This window comes from Channa argus, chromosome 13, assembly GCF_033026475.1.
Source record: "Channa argus isolate prfri chromosome 13, Channa argus male v1.0, whole genome shotgun sequence".
NCBI lineage: Eukaryota > Metazoa > Chordata > Actinopteri > Anabantiformes > Channidae > Channa > Channa argus.
Window position 1 is genome coordinate 12,290,205 of NC_090209.1, and position 19,615 is coordinate 12,309,819.

The 19,615-nt window shown below is 39.7% G+C and overlaps 3 protein-coding genes across 6 annotated transcripts; all 3 read right to left on the reverse strand.

Moving 5' to 3' along the window:
- Positions 1 to 10: 10 nt before the first annotated feature.
- lrrc23 (leucine rich repeat containing 23) lies at positions 11 to 4,197 on the reverse strand. Its single transcript, XM_067526186.1, has 8 exons — positions 3,819 to 4,197; positions 2,234 to 2,337; positions 1,969 to 2,089; positions 1,725 to 1,866; positions 1,330 to 1,460; positions 1,094 to 1,230; positions 759 to 963; positions 11 to 668 (listed from the first exon to the last, which is right to left on the reverse strand). The coding sequence occupies exons 1-8, from the start codon at positions 3,894 to 3,896 to the stop codon at positions 636 to 638; spliced, it is 951 nt and encodes a 316-aa protein (XP_067382287.1). The 5' UTR covers positions 3,897 to 4,197; the 3' UTR covers positions 11 to 635.
- Positions 4,198 to 4,543: 346 nt separating this feature from the next.
- rbm10 (RNA binding motif protein 10) lies at positions 4,544 to 15,221 on the reverse strand. Of its 3 annotated transcripts, none has more exons than XM_067526183.1 (23): positions 15,086 to 15,221; positions 14,470 to 14,550; positions 13,857 to 14,382; positions 13,606 to 13,776; positions 13,461 to 13,530; positions 11,325 to 11,398; positions 10,353 to 10,439; positions 10,177 to 10,237; positions 9,902 to 10,054; positions 9,602 to 9,762; positions 9,346 to 9,443; positions 9,004 to 9,091; positions 8,702 to 8,906; positions 8,504 to 8,613; positions 8,323 to 8,404; positions 7,830 to 7,921; positions 7,549 to 7,743; positions 6,956 to 7,150; positions 6,470 to 6,526; positions 6,148 to 6,342; positions 5,872 to 5,919; positions 5,690 to 5,745; positions 4,544 to 5,380 (listed from the first exon to the last, which is right to left on the reverse strand). In XM_067526183.1, the coding sequence occupies exons 2-23, from the start codon at positions 14,484 to 14,486 to the stop codon at positions 5,290 to 5,292; spliced, it is 2,832 nt and encodes a 943-aa protein (XP_067382284.1). In that variant the 5' UTR covers positions 14,487 to 14,550; positions 15,086 to 15,221; the 3' UTR covers positions 4,544 to 5,289. The 3 variants fall into 3 exon arrangements, 2 of the variants coding, with proteins under 2 accessions (XP_067382284.1, XP_067382283.1); XM_067526182.1 differs by having other exon boundaries at positions 8,323 to 8,422; XR_010916284.1 differs by lacking the exons at positions 4,544 to 5,380; positions 5,690 to 5,745 and having other exon boundaries at positions 6,921 to 7,150; positions 8,323 to 8,422.
- Positions 15,222 to 15,455: 234 nt separating this feature from the next.
- LOC137139002 (rho-related GTP-binding protein RhoA-C-like) lies at positions 15,456 to 19,347 on the reverse strand. 2 transcript variants are annotated; one of them, XM_067525621.1, is made up of 5 exons: positions 19,278 to 19,347; positions 18,534 to 18,689; positions 17,687 to 17,807; positions 17,453 to 17,583; positions 15,456 to 17,358 (listed from the first exon to the last, which is right to left on the reverse strand). In XM_067525621.1, the coding sequence occupies exons 2-5, from the start codon at positions 18,687 to 18,689 to the stop codon at positions 17,185 to 17,187; spliced, it is 582 nt and encodes a 193-aa protein (XP_067381722.1). In that variant the 5' UTR covers positions 19,278 to 19,347; the 3' UTR covers positions 15,456 to 17,184. The 2 variants fall into 2 exon arrangements, with proteins under 2 accessions (XP_067381722.1, XP_067381723.1); XM_067525622.1 differs by lacking the exon at positions 18,534 to 18,689 and having other exon boundaries at positions 19,278 to 19,300.
- Between the last annotated feature and the right edge of the window lie 268 nt (positions 19,348 to 19,615).

Genomic DNA, 19,615 nt, shown 5'->3' on the forward strand with positions numbered 1-19,615 from the left:
ATCTTTTCCTTTTTTTTCATGAGCAAATCATTTAAAAATCAATCAATAAGTGTGGATTTCTTATATGACCGTGAAACGCGAGGAATACTAAATACTATGGTGTAAAGGTAGTTTGGCTTTGGTGTGAATTTATGAAGGGATACAATGTCAGAAATGTCTCCCACCACGTTGAAATCATAACGTGCATACTCGTCTGGCTGACAGAATACTTGTCTCCATACATTGGTGACTGTCCCTTTAAAGCCGCAGTTGGATGGCTGCCAACAGGGAAGTGATGGCAGATTTTGCTCTCTCATCCTTACTCAGGGAAACACGGGAAAACCTGTTCAAATACTCACGCATTTTTTTTAGTCCTTAGCCACTACACACTGCTTTGTAACTGCAGCGGTTTCTTTGCATTCGTATCTCAACAAGGTCATCAAATATATATATTTTTTAAAACATTTGATGTGGAAAAAATAGACCACCATAGTGTGAGAATACGATACAAGCAGCCTTGAGTTTTACAGATGATGCATTACAAGACACAGTATTTAATGCACTATACATTTTATAACACAATCACCCACCCACATCTCTTTCCAAGAAAGTTGAGGAAGTCAGACATTTCCTGATTTTGGTCTTCATTACCAATCTTATGGCTCAGGTGTTTCGTCTTGTTTAAGTTCCTAAAATGATACAAATGCCATTAGAACAACCTGAAACTGCATTTTTGTTTGATCATGCCACAAGATAAATACTATGTTCCTCAGCTTCACCCTGATTCTCTCCCAGGCGTCAGTCCTCTCCTCAGGGGTGACAGGATCTTTGTCAATTCTCTCCAGCTGAGGCGCGACAATCAGTACACTTAGCCGGTAATCTGTTGTTTCCACCAGGGGGTTCTCAGAAAGGACCAGAACTCGCAGAGTTTTTGAGACGAGTTCAAGCCACTGTAGGGCATTCTCATCCATGATTGCATTCCCTCTAATGGAGACATAGAAAGATAAAACGTGGAATATGATGTGCGATATTTCATTTTATTAGATGTTTCACTGAACTGATGACAGGAGCACTATGTTGCTCTGATATGTCTTATTGTTATACAACTGTGTACCTGACATTAAGGTACTGAAGGCACTTCATGTTGGGGTTGAGGCCATCTAAACTATTTAGCTGGTTATCTCGAAGATGCAGAGTGGTGAGGCGTTCCAACTTTTGCAAACCCTCCAAACGTTTAATGTTGTTTTGGGCCTGTGGTGGACAGCAAGACTATTTACACTGTTCTGAAGTAGAAATGAATCAACCTCATTAAACTGCGGTATCCATAATAATATAATAGTGTATCATTACCAGATATAATAACCGCAGTTTTGGAAGGTTGATGCCTTCAGTGCTTTCCAAGTGGTTTCCTCTCAGCTCTAAAATGACCAGATTGGCAAAACAGCTGTCCTGAAGACCAATTACCTTCTTTATACTGTTGCCTATCAAAGAGATTCCCAGATGCCATGTCAAGACAAATGTTATGTCAAGAATATATGGTTTTGATTAAATATTTACTTAATGAGATAAGAATGAGCTTAGACCTGAGACTGGATGATAACATCTAGGAAGGTAAAGCCCCCGCTTCTGATCATAGATATCACTTTAGTAATTTAGTTACACTAATAAATGATCACACCTCTCTCTAGAATCAGTCACATAGCAGAAAACATCACTTCTCCTGACACTAAATCCAAAAGGCCAACCTGTAAGATTGAGGTTCTCTAGAGCAGGCCCAGCCAGGCCATCCAGGTCAGTCAGCCGGTTCACTGCCATGCTCAGCCACTGAAGGTAGATCAACTTGGCAAAAGGTTGTTCTTTAAAGCAATCCACAGTATTATGGTCAACCTACAGAATAAGAGTTGTATTCAAGATGTACCCTCACTTACTGGGTATAACACTGAAAATATGCCTTCATTTCTAAATCAAAAATGGAAAAGAGCTTCTTGCCTTGAGCCAAAGCAGCTGGGTCAGAGATGCCAGAGGAGAAAGATCACTAAGTTGGTTATTGGAGATGTCCAGAAAACGCAGGTGAACATAATTGCTGATTGCAGCTATGTTACTCAGTCGTCTGAAGAGCACAGTGGTGACAAATATAAAAATGTGGATAAAATCGTAACTGAAATACAGTATAAAATTACATGAGGATTACCTGAACATAATGTTATGTTGCAAAGTCAGACGATTTTGTATTTCATTATCCTTGCTTACTTACTTGCCTTTTAGGTCCAGTCTGATAAATGCATGTCCTAGTCCATTTCCTGTTCGGCACAGTAATGAAAGCCCCTGACTTATGGTTTCTTGGGTCAAATGGCAAACCTACACTTAGAGAGCACAGACAAATTGAAGACACTAAACAATTCTACTTATTCAAACTCTTTGTGGAACGATGTTTATCCAGCATTGAGAGCATATTATCCTAAATATTATTATTATCATTATTGTTATTATTTCCGTGTTCCCAACGTTTTTTGGCACTTAACTACTTCTGCCTACTTTGAGAAACACTATTCAAACTTCAAATCATTCCATTTATTAAGGACATCTTTACTCAGCTCAGTATTCTGCTTTTTAATATATTTTATACTTTTTAAAATGTTCAGCTTTTTCAGCAATTTTTAATCATTCAAACAAATGGAGAGACTCTTCAGCTACTCTTCCTTCTCAGCGTTAACTAGTCAGGCATACTTCAGCCTAGAGATCATTCAAACTTTGAGCACATCACAAGACTTTCAGCTATTAGCCTTGTATTCACCTTATTTAAAATATCTTTTACATTTTTTGAAAAATCGCAGCTTTATTTTTATGCAGTTTTTTGAAAGCATAAAAGCAGAGTGGTGATGACTTCACACACTCAGACTTCTGCTGTTTTGTTCTTCTTTTTTCTCTTCTGCTCTCTGTTTTAAGCTTTCACAGACGATTTTTGATTTTGAACGATTTGGCCAAAAGCATACACAGTGCCACCCAACTCGCCTATTAAAAGCCACTGTCAGAGGGTTCCAGAGTTTTCTGAGGAGACCCAGATAAAAGCTGAATGTAACTCGCGACTGTCACTTCATTTTTGGGAAATTTCTTCACATAAAGTATATCATTGTGTTAGTTAATGCCTTATGCTGCCCACGGTGAAGAAATCTTTCAGATATGAGGTTTTCTGAGGCAAATGTTTATAGACTTTTCTGTCATTTGTCTGTATATAAACACGTGTCTCTCGCCCATCTCCCCCCTCTCGCTCTTTTTCATCACTATGGAAACATTAAACGAGCACAACCTCAAAATGGCACGCTGATCTGAATGATCTGCTTAATGCTGTGCTTATGGCATGATTCTTTGCAAGAACTTTTCATTTTAGTAAAATTTTATAAATCCAGTGTCTCACTAGCTCTCTACATTTCATTTATATTCGATGCACCCTCTGGACCCCTTTTTTATAATACGTTTTAACTATTTCAGCAAAATCAATTCAGCTTGTTTCACCATTGCATGGAATAATCCAATCACAGTACATTTTCTTTTTGGAAATGCTTTTTCTAGTTTCATTTGCACCCAAACGATGATTTAATGCATGCCCATTATACCTAACTTTGAGCCCTGTGGGCTCTTGAGAGAAAGGTGGCAACCAGCAATGAGTATGTAAGTTGAGGCCTGTTATTTGTACAGGAATAGCAAACTGCGCTTCCTCCACCCGTCAAAACCGGCATCATTGGGCGCAGTGATAAACTGTACAAAACGGAGGCAAATATAGCTAACGGTAATTATTGCCTTTTAAGTGTTTTTATCCAACGGTAACGTGGTAAATCTACCTCGTTACCACCGACTGACGTCTCCTCCTGTCCCAGGTCATCATCCGAGAAAACCACATCTTCATCCAAGTCAGACATCCTGGTCAGTTTGACAAATGTCTTCAGAAAAGTAACGACTCACTGCTACACACCAGGTACACCTGATACGCAGTTAGTCCGAACCCACTGCGTTCACGTTAGCTAACTTTACGCCAATAAATAACAAAACAAACTGGGTTAGCTAATTAGTTAGCCTTGACGTTAAGGTAGAGTTGGTAGTTAACCTACCTACTTTATATGGACGCTGTAGAATTGCTATAAACTGAGTTTGTTTTTACTTTAAATTAGAAAGACTAACAAACACGGAAATGATACAACGAATAAACAATCTAAGTAACTACAAGTTCGTGTTAATCCTTTCCAGAATACTGGCTAGTTGCAGTGTGTATAGGCCTTTTAGAATAGCGTCTGTTGTTGTTGCCATGGAAACACACCATGAGCAGCAGAGGGGAGTTTTCAGCTCATGTAAAGCATTCAGGGCCAACAAAACGTGGTTTGCAACATCTATACAATTGCTGCACGTTAAGACATTGCATTAGAGCACTGACAACCGGGGTTACAAAATATTCCTCTTTTTAAACCACAGATTTGCAACTACTGCATTTGAAAACAGAGTTAAAATGTCGACATATTAGTTACTGTGTTCTGGTTCGCCTGTACAACACATCAATAAAGACACGTTTAAATTATGTTATTCTTAATTTACACGGCCTTAATGAAAGAAAGTCAACATTGAACAACTACAGAAATAAAATTTTCTACCGAGGTAACTAAATGACAGAAGAGGATTAGGGACACTATATAAAATTGAGTTCTTTCGTTTCCTGAGAAAAGGAGAATTCCAAATTTCTATAGTGGGCCCAATTCTATACTGTGACATATTACATTAGGAGTTCACACTTAATAACGCTTCTCATTGACATACTGTATGAAGCTATACAGTTCATGAGGACACAGTCTCTTCGCTCAAATTGTGGTATAAAAGTTCTCATTCTAAAATGTATATACAGTACATGCCCACACAAGTCATTCACTGAATGACGAGGAATATAGCATTAAATTAAAAAAAAAAACTATGGTGCATAGACAGTCATAGAAAACCCCATTTGCAGCCATAAAGACCATTGTGGATCTTCTTCCCCCCCATAGCAAATATTTCCCTTCCACATAAAACTTGTTTATCACACACAAGCTCTGAAGCATGTGAGAACTCAAAACTGCATCATTTAGGAAGAAAGCAAAAAAGGTGCATTCTGTGCAATATCCCAACATCCATTGCTACAGGATCACTTCATATGAGTGTATTACCACAGAAGTTGAGGTAACTAATGTCAAACCAAAATTAACAGGTTTATCTTTATGTCAATCGTGAAGTATTGCATTGTTGAGCTTCGTTCCTATCCTGTCTGGGTCAAGGTTTCAGGGTGAGGGCTCACTCTACTTGCAAGTTGCGTAACAGAAGCCCCTTTTTCACACCTCCTTGTAGCATCCTGGCACCAAGACTAGTGCCTGTGATCCCATCACTAAAAGAGAAAAAACAAACAATATTCAACACAAACCTTTAAGTGTTTCAAATACAAAATTTCTAGGAAAGGTTCTTGTTGGCATAGTGTTTCAAGTCAGCAAATGGCTTAGAATTTTTTTTTATCCTTCGGCTTATTCTGCGAGTTCAGGGTCACCACAGTGGATCTGTGTGTAAATGTTGATTAAGCACTTTTTTTTTTTTTTTAAACGCCAGATGCCCTTCCTGACACAACCCCCCGCCACCCCCCCCGAAACAATTACACTTTAAGACAGCAAAATGTAGTATCTGTTACTTCACTGCTGCTTACACAGGGTTAAACTTCCTCCTCTTTGGATCAGGAGCTTCATGTGCATCTGCAAATCTCTGCAACCAAACAAAAGAAGACAATGAAATCTATTCTAACTACATTTTCTACTAATACTACATATATGTAATACTACATAATTACTCTATGCATCTCCCATTGCTGGAACCTGAAGCCTGACTAACCTCTTTTCCTGCTGCTTCCAGCTGGTTTCTTCTCTGCTCCAAATTTTGCTGCATGCAGACAGACAAACACGTGACAGGTTAGATGAGATTACCAGAAGAGTGTCCATGGGTGTAACTTGTCATTTTGGGACACCCTTCAGGTGACAGATGCTAAAGAATGTTTCACACATGATTTAACAACACAAACAAAGAAAAACACACTGGCATTTCCATCCTTCTCATTTATGCAGTGTTTCAAATGGTGTGACAACCCAATGACACTGTTTGTATAACCACCTTATGTAGCTCAGAGAGCTGCTGGTGTCGGATGAGAGCCTCTTTGCTGGGAAACTGTCTCCTGCACAGCAGACAGGCCAGTTTAGCCCAGTCTGTCATTCTCCCCTCTTTCTCATCTTTCTCTCCTCCTTCTTCATCACTATCAGTTTCTCCACTGTACGCTGGGACCAGACCCTGCTGCTGGGGAGGGGAATGCTACAGATGAAAAAACACAAGGTCAGGGACTGATAAAGAAACAGAGGTAATGATTACATGTTTGGGGCAATGGATAAACTGACTAAACATATAAATAACATGTACATCACTGTGGCCATGTCCTTACTTCTGTACTTTGCCGGATCTGGTCCAAAAATATCTGAGGTCGTTCAGACAGTGCCCCCTGCAGATCAGAAAGGCCAGTGGGATTAACTATGGAATTATTTCCCAATCTTAAACATTTTTTTTTCCTAATTTGAGAGTATTCTTCAATGATTTTTATGGTTAGATTTTTTTGCCCTCCCACTCAAAATACCCCTGGTCAGGCTGCTTGAAAATGATTTATGTTTGTACTCCTTCATAGCAGGTTGTACAACCCCGGGAATGTAAAACAGCAGCCTTAAGCTTCTCCTCTATGTTCACCCATTGTAGATACACAGGATAATGCTAATGCTATTATTGTATTACTTTGACTGGAGCATGATGAATGGTTCTAGGAGCCTGAGTCCTCTAGTTGATGGACATTCTCTGTACTCACTATGATAATGCTATATTCCTGAAGGTACATAGGTATTTACATTTTACCATATGCGTCTGTGTAAGCATCATGCACCTTCTTTTCCAGAACAGCATAGCCTGCGTCAGCACTAGCAGATTCTCTGCGATCGTCCAGGTGACTGTGACCAGGTGCTCTTGCATAACCAGGAAGCACTGCGGTGGAGCCGACAGCAGGGGCAGAGGAGACAGAACGCATGTTTTCCTTCTGTCTATTGAGACTCTTCGCCCAGCGCTCCATATCCTTGGCAATCTGTTATCATAATGCCCAAGAAATACATGTTAGCTTTTTTTTTTAATTCAGGGGGTGATGTGATATCAACATCACCAATACAACATAAAACAGTCAGTCATTCAACTCCATAATGGTCTTAAATTTGCACTATGTTGAGAATTTGTCAGAAGTATTAAGTAACAATAATATTGGCTATTGTTGTTCACTTTAATATAAATTGAAAAACAGAGCCATGCATTTAGAAATTTTAATGCTATTTGTTACTGCCTGCCCTTGTACAGTTGTAGAAATGTCCATCTAAAAACAGCAAACTAAACAAAAAAGCAAAATGAAAATTTTGTTTTGTAATTCATAGGTCAATTTAATTTCTGCGCACATCTTTTAGAACTTGGATAAGTACGCAGCATAAGGGTTACCTGTTGAGCAGTTTTATTTTTGGGTTTGTCTTTTTTCTCCTTGCTGCCAGGGGTAACACACAGTGAGTCTGAAGGGCCTGCACTATCACTGGTAGAAGCACCTTCAGCGTTTGAGTGGCCAGCAGCAGCAGGAATGTATTTATGTTTTTCTCCATCCCAGTACATGTAATGCTGAGTGTAAGGGTTATAGTAGTACTGTAAAGAGGAAAGGCAACACTGAGCTACAGGACACATACATAAAAAGGTAACAATTAATTTGCAGTATATTTTCCACTCTTTACTTGGGAGTTGGGGTCATAGTAGAGTCCAGTGAGTGGGTCGTAATAGTATCCAGAGCTTTCATCATACTGGTATGTGGACACATCTGGCACAGCTAAAATTACAAACACAGGACATTAGCCTCAAGGTCAGGAACCAAATTTGAAAAGCTTACATTAATAAAAGGTACATTTGACTATCATTTTACTCAGCAACTCAGTTTCTCATACTCCCTCGGACAAACACCGAAGTACAGTACCACCAGGGCTTTCTGCAGCACGTATGTGTTTCTTTGTTCATTATTGCTTCATATTTTAAGTGTTGGTGCGATGGCATGGCCTGAATTAAATGCCTGTACATTTATTTGCAGTTTTTAGTCAACGATATAATTCAGTGTTTCTTGCAGGAAAATTTTGATTCTTGGGGCTGTATGTATACCTCTTTTGGGTTTGTCTGATACAAAAAAATGTTTTTAAATAAAAACATTAAAAAAAAGCGTGAGAAAACCAGCCTTACGATATTGTTGGAGCTCATGTTCAGTGCCTGGGGTAGCAGGTTGACTGGGAGCAGCCGGTTGTGGTTTTCCCACTATCTCAACCTGTGGAGGGACAAACCTCTTAAAAATAAAAAATTTAATGTCATGAAACAATACAAGGATGTGAGAGGCAAAAGTAATAAGCAAAGACTAAAACTTTACCTGGGTGACTGGTGTGGTAGTAACTGTCGTGATGAGGGCAGTCTGTGTATGAGTGAGAGGCTGCTGCAAAACCGCTGTTCCAGAAGTCACCACCTCTGATGACAGAGCAGCTGCATACACAAGCAGGTGCCTTAAGAAACACTAACAACCACAATTATACAGCTATATAAAGTAATATGCTTTTTATGTGACACCAACCTGGGGGAGTTCCTGCTGAATAAGCACTCATTAGGGCTACTCCTGCACTGGGCACAGCAGCAACCCTGGAATCCACCTGGGGCTTGAAAGTTGTGCCACCTGGCCCAGAGTATTCATTTCCGTCCTGGTTGTATGTCACTGCTGCCCCCTGCTGATACACTGCTGTATCGAGACTCTGGCCTCCACCTGATCCATTCTGAGTGGTCTGACAGTAAAAATGTTTTTAAAAATGAGGCAAAAAACCCTGGAGTCATAAAAATGTTATTTACTTTGCCTCACTGATAAGGCCTCTAAAAAGTTACCTGTGTGACAGCCCACTGTGCAGCAGCTATTGCAGTGCTGGCCACTGTAGCTGCACTCACCCTGCTACCATCTGTCAGGAACACATCTCTAACACAGAAAAGAGGCACATACAGGGGTTTAGCGATTTCAGATCTTTTGTTATTGACCTACATTTCAACTGCTTTTCTTGTGCAGCAAAACAGCATAGTACCAGATAACTTCACCTCAGCTATTTATAATCCACTGGATTCATATAACCAATTGTGTTTTAATGTAACCTGCACTCAACAATACCACTATTTGTGGAATAGCAATAATATGCGTTTTTCTTTGCAGCCAGGATTGGGTGCGTAAATGCTTACCGTTTGGAGCCTTTGGCAAACTCCACCACAATAGATTTCCCATCAATACACAGCGGTGGCTGTAGAGCTTGCAGGATCTGGAGCAACTGAGATGCCTCCTATGATAAAACAGTATGTTCAATTTTGTTTAATATCTATTTGTGAACAAATGTTTATAATAAAAGCATAGTCACCATAGGTTCTTATAAAATTACAAAATTTTTTATTCCTGGATTAATTTTTTTATGTGACTGACGATGAAATACATGCTTCTTACCACTATGGTAGAGAGCTGTAGGAAAGCAAAGCCCCTGTTGAGATGTGTGTGCTTGTCCTTGATTAGGCGAACATTGGAAGGAGAGAGAGTGGCAAACGGAGACAAAGCAGATAAGATGGCTTCCACCGAAGTATGTGGCCCAAGGTTTCTAAGTATCAGAGCTGTGGAAGAAGAGGGTGATAGCACATTACATTCTATTTGATTTGATCATTATATACAAATTTGTGATACAGGTAAGGCCCTTTCTGCTTCAAAGCATGGTAAAAGTGCAGTAGAAGAAATCTCAAGAGGTGGATTTACTGTCATTTGCAAGATCTGCCTGCTGCGTGGCTTGTCCTGGGGTGACAGTAGGACCAGAAGAGTGATAGGATGCTGGCAAGGGTAGCAGGCCTTGGGCTTCGTCCTTCTGACCAGGCACATCTCTCTGCAACTGGGGCAACTTCAGCTCAGCCTCTAGGAAATCACAACAAGCCATTTGTTTATTACTATATGATGAGAGATGGTTTACATGATTTAAAAAGATTATAAATTTGATATTTACATTATTACATATTGATATACAAGTCCACCATTACCTGATTTAGGCACACTGCATTTAAAGCACTTCTCTCTCCTTTTAAAGTTTTGCACACCACACTGTGGAAAAGTTACATAAGCTATTGTGAATAGAAAGAACTACTACAATGATGGTGCAGAAAAGTAATCTAAGCATTCAAATTTAGAGATTATGTCACACAGTGCAAACACACACCTTGTTGCAGAGCCAGTCCTCATTAGCACGAGGTTTTGGGTCACTGTAATGCATAGACACTCTCTGTCCCAGAATTGACAGCACCCCCTGAAAAAAAAAAGGAAAAAGAGAGGGAGGAAGCAAAAAATGATTATCAGTGATAACCAGGCCACACATGCCAGAGAAAGGGCTCATCTCACAAGAGATGAGAATGAATGACAGGGACAACAGGAAGAGAGGGAGAGAAAGACAGTATAACTGAGGCTGAAAGAGAGAGAACACCAGAGAATTGCAACCTTCAGCCTTAGGAAACTGGGACGGACTGAGATGGTGTATGTGTAGTGTGTCAGTGTCCATTATTAAGGACACAATGTTTTGTTCAATTGTGTAATCCCTCCCCCCTTAAGGGGAAACCATTTCAGTATTCCACACATCCCACTGTCACCTGTCCCACTGTCATCTTCAACCCCAAATAAACAAAATAGCTTCATCTTAAAGATGTAATAATTGTAGATGACCCAGATATAAAAGTTCCAGAAAGATAAACATAAAAAACTATATTGGGTGATTCCACATACAATAGACCATATGAGAATTTATATTCACAGTGATGCTATCCAAGAGGTGGTACTGTAAACTTAAGCAAGAGAGTAAAACATGTCACAGAAAAAAAAGGGAGTCCCCTATTAAAAGAGGAGCTTTTAGTGAACAAATGATGAGGAAATATCACTGTTCGGGCCCAGTTATGAAAATTATGTAGTCAGACATCAGCACAGTGTAATGAGTTTTTCTTGACTTTGGAAATCTGTGTACGTATCAAAAAGGTCTTTTTTTTTTCTCAGAGTATAAAACTACCTAGCTCAGGGACAAAAATTATTTCTTCGCCATACTGTAAGACAGCATGTGTGCATGACAGGGAAAATATAACTGACTGTATATTTGTCCAGAGATGAATTATGTATGTGTATGTGTGTCTGTGTATGGGAGAGTGACCTGGTTGGTCTCCATCCAGCGGGTGGCCTCCTGTATGAGATTAAACTCGACGAAGGCGAATCCTCGGCTCTGACCTGGACACCGCCCAGCGCCATGGTAACCGAACAACAACAACAACAACATAACAACAACGCAGTGAGGGGTTAGTGCTTCATGTACAGAGAAGAGAGAGACCCTGTATCAGCACTGATAATATAAATCATTGCTTCCTCTCTCCCTTAAAAAATTACATACTTGACAGCAAGCTGGAGAGCCACTGTCAAATTCTCTAAAAGGGTGGGAGGATGCAATGTCAAGTCTCAATCTCAGCAGGGTCAAGGAAAGAGGAAAAGAGAGAAAGAGAGGGAGAGAGAGAGAGAGAGGGAGAGAGAGAGAGAGAGAGAGAGAAATTCCTACCCACTCATCAGTTTGAGTCTGAGCTGTTTGACTTTAAATGATGAAGCACCCAGGCACCAACAGATTAGACACACATACACACACAGACACACATATCTTTGTTACTCTGAGCATCAGAGGACAGTATGAACTACATAGACCTGTGATGGAATGTCTCATTTCAAAGCTCCATATTCTGTCCAAACATTACTTTACCTGAATGACAACTTATTTAACATATTTCGAGAAAATTTCAAGACAAAAATTTTATTAAATCACATCAGACCTTCAACATTGAAACAGTTAAAATTGAGTGTCACTTGTTCTAAAATAGCAATACTGTGAGAGAGAGAGAACAGTGTTAGGGATTATAAATTTGCAGTGAGGCACACCTTACAAACAACCAGTAAGTTAGCAAAGAGGGAGGTCAGTGAGACAATGATCTTAAATGAACACCTTTAGAAAAGGACAAGCTTTCCTGAGTGGTATAGGTTATGTTTAATTAGCTAAAGGGTAACTGCAGCTCTTATACCCAAATATTCATACACTCAAAAATGGCTACAATGAAACACAAACATTCTGCTTCCATTGCTCATTTCTCACTTGACACTGTTAGTCCGTGAGCAATGTTTATCTGCTCAGACACACCTTACTTTATGAAGGATGAGGTAGAATAATGAAAGGGGAAAGACAGCTAAAAAGCCAAAGCAAGGACAATTAAAGCCATGGAGTGAAGACCCATAACCTGTAGCTGTATCCATGCATTCTTTTCTTAAAGTCAAATAGAGCTCTCTTTTAAAGCACAATGGAGGCTTTGTTGCTTTGTAGGCACTAGCGAGATTACAGACACCAGCAGACCAAAGAATCAAAGCAGGAATCTAAGCACAAGCTTGTATGGGAGTTGATACAGCACCTATAAGAAGTATTTGCTTGTACTCGGAAGTTTTCAACTTTTATTTGTTTTACAATATTGAATCATAGCTGATGTAATTTGGCTTTGTTGACACTAATCAACTGATAATAACTATTTTATGTCTAAGTAAAAACAGAAGTTAATAACAAATGTTAAAACAAAAAAAATTAAACATATAAAAGAAAATGTGGGGTATTTGATATATTGTTTTACCTACCCCCCGACTTGTGCTCTTTAATAACCTTTTCGTGGAGTTGCTTGTAATGGTTTTACTGTTTTCATGTTACAGTATTTGGCCAGGATACTGATTCACCAGTAATGGGAATTTTCAGATACACTTCAGGCACTTTCACTTATATGTTCACCGCACACAGGCGATCTCTATTAAATAATTGATATCTAAAACGAGATGAATGCATGATTTAGGTGAATCACTTTTAAAAAAAGTGACCACTAGTGCAATTACTTGCTTTAAAATTTCAATTAATTCAAAGTAGTTTGTAGGGATCCGTCTTTTTGAAATCTTTGTCAAAAAGCAAAAATAAATCAACCATGATTTAATGATATGAAAAAGGAAAGGTGCAAACTTCGTAGGCAGGTGAATACTTTTTATGGGCACTGCAAATGTCTTATTTGCACCAGCTATCTACCTTGCTGTCACAGTATGAAAAATGACAGTTACAGTAAGAGAGAAGGAAAAAGATAGGGAGGATGTTTGTTAAAAGGAGTGAAAAGAATGAGTTGAATAGGGAATGTCACCTGAGAGAGCAATGAAAACAAAAGAGATTGACACCAAGGGAGAAAAGTAAAAATCAGAAAATGATCTGGGGCAATGGACAAGTTCTCACCTGAAGATTTGTTTCTCATGAGGCGAACCTCTCTTGGCTGGATCCCCTGCTCCTGAAGTTGTGCCCGGATCTATAGACAAAGAGCCATTAAAGCTTACTAACAAAAGCCAGGCATGGCACTACAACTGTTAAGACATTCACTTACCTCGTTGGCTGTGGCATTAGGTGGCAGCATGCGAAGCATTATGATGTTGCTGGGCCTCTGATTGTGGTCTAGATCTGCACGATAGTCCTGGTCCCTCAGATCCATCTCCTCAGGGGATGGGTCTGTAACCGCACTTCCACAGCCATGCTCCTCTGAACCTCCCGGAAAAGCCTGTATAGAACAGTCACAAGTTACCAACCAATTTTAACAACTACATTAAACTTTATCAACAACAGATTAACAGAGCTCACCCTCCTCTTTCTCCTGTCTTCCTCTCTCTGTCGTGAGGTAATAAATTCACTTGGTTCAGAATGGGCACCACCATGACCCCAGTTGGCCTCCCTACTCCCTGCATGAGGGGCACTCTTCTCGGGGAAACCTCTTCCACCTTTTCCTCGACCCCTTTCATGTGGGCCGGGATGTAACTGCTCAAACCCCTGCCTGGATTCCTCATCCTCTCTCTGGAGAATGGCGAGGATTAGATCAGGCTTTGACTGAGAGCAAGGGGCCCATGGGTGTGCTGTCCCTTCAAGCCCAATGTTGGCTCGCCCATCTCTGTGGTACAAACCTGGGCGACCTTCTACACGACCTGGGGAGAAGTCATGGACACTGAGTGATTGCTCATCATGGCCATATGGCCTGTCCCCCTCTGCTCTGACTTCATATCCTGGTCCTGCCTCCTCATCATCTTGGCCATAGCCTCGGTAGTCCATGTCACGAAAATTGTGATCGTTGTGGGTGTTGCCATAGCGACCAATGCGGTCCCCTCGTCCACCTCTGCTGACCAAAAAAAGACAATGTGAAGGACCTGTCTGGCATAAGTACTCTTTAGGAGTAAATGGTAAAAACAAACAGTTAACTCACCTGCGCTCATAGTCCATTCCAAACTAAGGATTTTCCTCCAAGTCTCTGTGCTTCTTTTGTTTGTTCACAGCATTAGATGTCCTGGAAGTACGTCAATGATTTAATCATTTCAGTGAAAAGAAGCAGGATCACAGTAAACTGTGTACACCGAATATACACATTTGTTGTCTTTTAAAAAACAGAGTCAAGACCTATAGCCAAGCAACTACCTGCTAAAAAAGCCAAGCATAAACCTCCTGGGATGCAAGGTGTAAGTTCAGCAGAGAGGTACCGTTACCTCTTCTGTCATCTGCTCAGCTCTTTTTCTGTGGTCGTCCGCGTACTTCTTTAACTTTAACATGGCACCGTCAATCGCACCTTTACGCACTACTTACCAAAACTAAAATTTAACAAGCACCGCATAACTGACAGACAAATCCCTAGGCGTGTGTTTGTTTGACACAATGTGCAACCATACTATCCGAAAAATAAGTAACCTACAATGACGTGTGGCGCTCATCTGATAGCGGACAAGCTAACAGGGTTAGCCTTATATTGGCTAGCCAGCCCAGGCAAAGACACTATGTCAGCCGCTGCAAGCACAAAGCAGCTGTATGGTGAAAATGCTTAAACTTACCAGCGCCAAATGCAACCATAAAGTTCTTGAGATATCACGTTGAACCACGGGTGAGAAGGGTGTCTTGTTTTTCCAGGGATCCAAGTGTAAAATGGCCACAGAAAGACAGTTCAGGTAGGAGGTTCCAATACTTGATACTGACGTGTGATTGGTGCTTGAAGAGCGAACACACTTATGTGGACGATGATTGGACAACACAGGCAGGCCAACCAAGTACCAACGTAAATATCGTCATGTCGTGACATTGAAATCATAGAATACAATTTGTTTTGTTCGGTTATGAGGGTTTTTATTTGGGGAATGGTAAATTAATGCCAGGAATATAGATAAATTGTTGCAATGACTCAAAAATACATACCTTACAACAGAAAACCCTAATACCGACTTTATTTGGAAACAAATATCCAGAAATCCCAATGTCACAGTACAAAAGAAGAAAAAGAAAAAAGAAAAACAATCTAGCAACCCACCCCCAAAATCCAGCTTCAAACCCCAAGCTTTACCTTCAAATAATTAAACAAAACAATACTACAATTACAATGTATCATTTAACTGACATAAACCAATCATAACCCCAGGATTAATTAATGATTAAAATATACTAAGAAAATTAGAGACATCAACAATAAAAAGTTATAATACAATGACAATATCATTAAAGGAGTGTGGGGAGAGCTGAGTAAAAGGCAAACTTGAAATACACATCATTAACATGTCCTTACAAGGCCTTGAAAGCCATACAGTACATAATGGACATTACAGTAATAAGATAAGCCTATCATCTATATGAAAGAAACTTTTCAACTACAACACTCGTGATTTGACCCACTGAATAACACAATCAAATGAATCTGGTATCCACAAAAAGGTCCTAAAAACTTATGTTTAACCTGATTGTGCCTCTAGCTATTGTACAATGTCCTCAAATAAGGTGAAGGTTCCTATGTCACTCTGAGTAGCTGCTAATTTCATTACCCATCTGAGCCATAAAATGTGGACATCAGGGGTAACTTTGGCATGGAAACAAAGGGTTAGGTCAGTGATGCAGAAGGCTTTCCCATGCATACAATACAAAGACACAGACATTTTAGCCACAACATTCAAACAAGCTGGTGGTTTTGATGTTGAGGTGGACAGGAAATGACATGGAATTCCGAACGGTCTGCGGTAATGGAGCCCAGCAAGCTGAGATAAACTGTCCATTTTGACATCTGTCGATTTCGGCATTCAATTCAATTTTTCTCATGCGGACCCCCCTGTCCCCCATAATATTAAAACCAGCAGGTGCATTAAATGCTGTGACTTACTTATACAATGTGGACATTAATCCCTACCCACACAAGGATACACACATTCACTGCATGGAGAAAAAAAGCCCACCATAGGGTTGCACGCACACATGCACACATTCTAAAGTTCATTCGAGTAATTCAGTATGGGAAAATATCTCATACAATCTTGTTTAGGCAAACCTCTGCTTAGTGCCTGAGTCAGAGTATGGGCCTGAAGGAGTCAAGTCAATGACGGGGTGGAAAGCATTCACAAATGTGAAGTCTGGATACTATAAATGACAAAATAACAATCAAAATAATACAACTAAGCCATTAATCCCTACCCTCAACTTTCTCTTCTTGATCCCTGCTCTCAAGGCACTACATGTAGGGGATACTGTATGAAATCCACTTAATTCAAACCTATTATATATTGAAGTCCTTCTCTGTTTTTCTCTTTCATGTCCCCATTGTCTTTGGCCTGGTAAGGGCCTTTTGTCTCTTCATTCCTATCATGGCACATTTCGTCCTGTTTACACCTACTGAACTTCCAATCACCCCCAACATCTGCCATACAGATTTTAGGATCTGAAAGTTTTGATAGCCAAGAGCAAAATGGCACATAATCTATAATGTAAAGACAAGAGTAGAAGCCTATCAAATAATTCAGACCAGCTTTAATTTTCTGAGGACAACTGGGTGATCAGAAATTGAGCATCTGTAAAATATTTCTGGGCCTTCCCATTTATTCTCCCCAATGTCAAATGTTAATGGAAGCCACCCTCTGCATCCATGCTTGAGGGCAGCTCCCTCTTATTCTCCCAGAGCCTATAAAAGAAGGCAGGTAGACTTCTTGCCACGTTTCTTGGCCTGTAGTGCTGCCCTTGTTGCCATCTCGAAGACTTCCCGTACACCATCTTTGGTTTTGGCAGAACACTCTTGGTAACCGTAGGCACTGATGCGGTTTGCCATCTCTTTGCCATCTTCATATTTAACTGGTTCCTGGAGACACATGCCAAACAGAAGATTTAAATCTTGATTTTTTTTTTCAGAGAAACTAGCATTTACCAGCATGTTTTTAAAAATAAATAGTAACCTGTTTCATTTTAGCAAGCTCTCGCCTAGTGTGCTCATCATTGCGCAGATCTTTTTTATTGCCCACCAGGATGATTGGAACATTTGGACAGAAGTGTTTCACTTCAGGTGTCCATTTTTCTGGAATATTCTCTACAATGAGTTTAAGGAAAGAATGTGGTTATTACCAAAATGAATAAATTTTAAAATCATGCGGTGTTCAATACTGAATGCCAAAAGTTGTCAAAGACAGTACCTAAACTGTCAGGGCTGTCTACAGAGAAGCACATGAGGATTACATCAGTGTCAGGGTAGGAAAGAGGCCTCAGTCTGTCATAGTCTTCCTGCCCTGCAGTATCCCAAAGTGCTAGTTCTACCTGTGAAAACAAACATAGCGTTATATGAATGAACATGGAGGGTTTCACAATATAAACATACATCATAATCTGTTTAAAGATTGAAATTATGACTATGTTTGTAAAAAAGAAAAAAAAAAGGCATATATTTTGGGGCAAAACATCTGGACAGATTAGAAAAACAGTAGCTAAAGAACATAATTCAGCAGCTGCTTGGGTAACTGATTAATATCCTAATTTGCTTTGGGAATTTGCTGCTTGTTAGTGTCAAGTGTAAAGTCAAATGTTTTTTTTTTTGTTTTAGATTGTTAGACATAAAGAGAACAAGATATCCTCATCAAATGTCATCTTGATGTTCGAGAATTCAGAGTGGGAATTTTTAACAGTATCTTTTTGTTTGAAGTATCAAACCAATAATTAGGAAATTAATATCCAGATTAATGAATAAAGAAAATAACTTAGTTGCAGTGTAAATTCAAGGGTCACCTTGGACATTTTATTAACTAAAGTATTAATAAAGCAATTAGTTCAAATCCAAACTACTTTGCATTTTAAAATCAGACAACCAAAGTAAAAGAGCATTGACTAACTAAATGGCAAAATTAATACCACAACAACATTGACAGCATGATAAATGATTAGAATCATGTAAATATGTTTAATACTCATTTTCAATCCCCTTCTCTTCAAGGGCCCTTAGGACTCCCACCACCTAGGTTGTAGACTGTGTTCTACAGCATGTCTCACCTGTTTCCCATCCACTTCAATATCTGCCACATAGTTCTCAAACACAGTGGGGACATAGACCTCTGGGAACTGGTCCTTACTGAAGACGATGAGCAGACAGGTCTTCCCACATGCACCATCCCCAACTATCACCAACTTCTTCCTGATAGCAGCCATCTATGAAAAATACCGCCCAAAAAAGGATCCACGTAAGATATCACAAATCAATATTCACCACAATTCACCCCTCGAAATAAATTCCCAATAACGTTTTAATGCACATACATAGTGAATCCTTCAGACTTTCTATGGTGTATTACGTGCAAATACTATAACGTTACTTGCTGTTATCCATCAACAGTCGCTGGCTGGCATGTTTAACAGGTCAGACAAAAGGTAGAGATGGGTCTCCTTAGTAATCTGGTTAAAACTAAACAAATACTAATGCACGACAAACCTACAAAACAAAATGTTTGGGCTGGTAAGCAGAATGCTGTCTCGAGGGATAGACATGTAAATATATAGCATTCCCGTGCTGTGCTCTCATTCCTGCCGAAAGGCTGTGCAATAGTCCGGGCCTGTCAAACCAGCTAACTGTAGCTAGGAGGAAAGCTAACGGCGTTTCCCTTGATTTGAATTACTGTCATTCAAGGTAATCCCACGGAAATTGCAACAATAGCACTCAACACACCACTGTGATACTTCTGTGACTGAAATAAGAAAGTTCAAGGTAAAAGTATAGAAGCCATGGCTGAATAAAATTACCGTTTATGTGTCCGCCTTTCTCCTCTTCCTGACCGACTGGAAAACTCCACCCACCGTTCGTACGCATGTGCGCAATTACGTCATTTATCGGTAACCTTTATTTACATGTAAATGAAGTTAAATATAGCACTTATGCAGTGGTTTTGGATATTACAAATTGATTATTATATAAAAAAGTATATCAACCACAGGTGAAACACTAGACGTATATGAAGCATTCCACTGAAATAAGTATTTGAGGTATTTGACCACAAAAATCTGAAACTATATGGACTATATGAAACTATATCCCCCTTTACATGTTTCACAAGCAGGCTACATGAGCTAATAATGCATAT

Coding starts and splice junctions, on each gene's coding strand:
- LOC137139002 (XM_067525621.1), bottom strand. CDS start 18,689: ATGGCTGCTATCAGGAAGAAGTTGGTGATAGTTGGGGATGGTGCATGT. Junction 17,808..18,533: donor TTGAAGTGGATGGGAAACAG/GTGAGACATGCT, acceptor TTGTTTTCACAG/GTAGAACTAGCACTTTGGGA. Junction 17,359..17,452: donor AGCTTGCTAAAATGAAACAG/GTTACTATTTAT, acceptor ATGTGTCTCCAG/GAACCAGTTAAATATGAAGA.
- rbm10 (XM_067526182.1), bottom strand. Junction 8,614..8,701: donor TTCAGCAGGAACTCCCCCAG/GTTGGTGTCACA, acceptor TTGTGTATGCAG/CTGCTCTGTCATCAGAGGTG. Junction 7,922..8,322: donor ACATGAGCTCCAACAATATC/GTAAGGCTGGTT, acceptor TTGTAATTTTAG/CTGTGCCAGATGTGTCCACA.
- lrrc23 (XM_067526186.1), bottom strand. CDS start 3,896: ATGTCTGACTTGGATGAAGATGTGGTTTTCTCGGATGATGACCTGGGA. Junction 1,461..1,724: donor AGAGAACCTCAATCTTACAG/GTTGGCCTTTTG, acceptor TCTCTTTGATAG/GCAACAGTATAAAGAAGGTA. Junction 964..1,093: donor CTTCAGTACCTTAATGTCAG/GTACACAGTTGT, acceptor TGTCTCCATTAG/AGGGAATGCAATCATGGATG.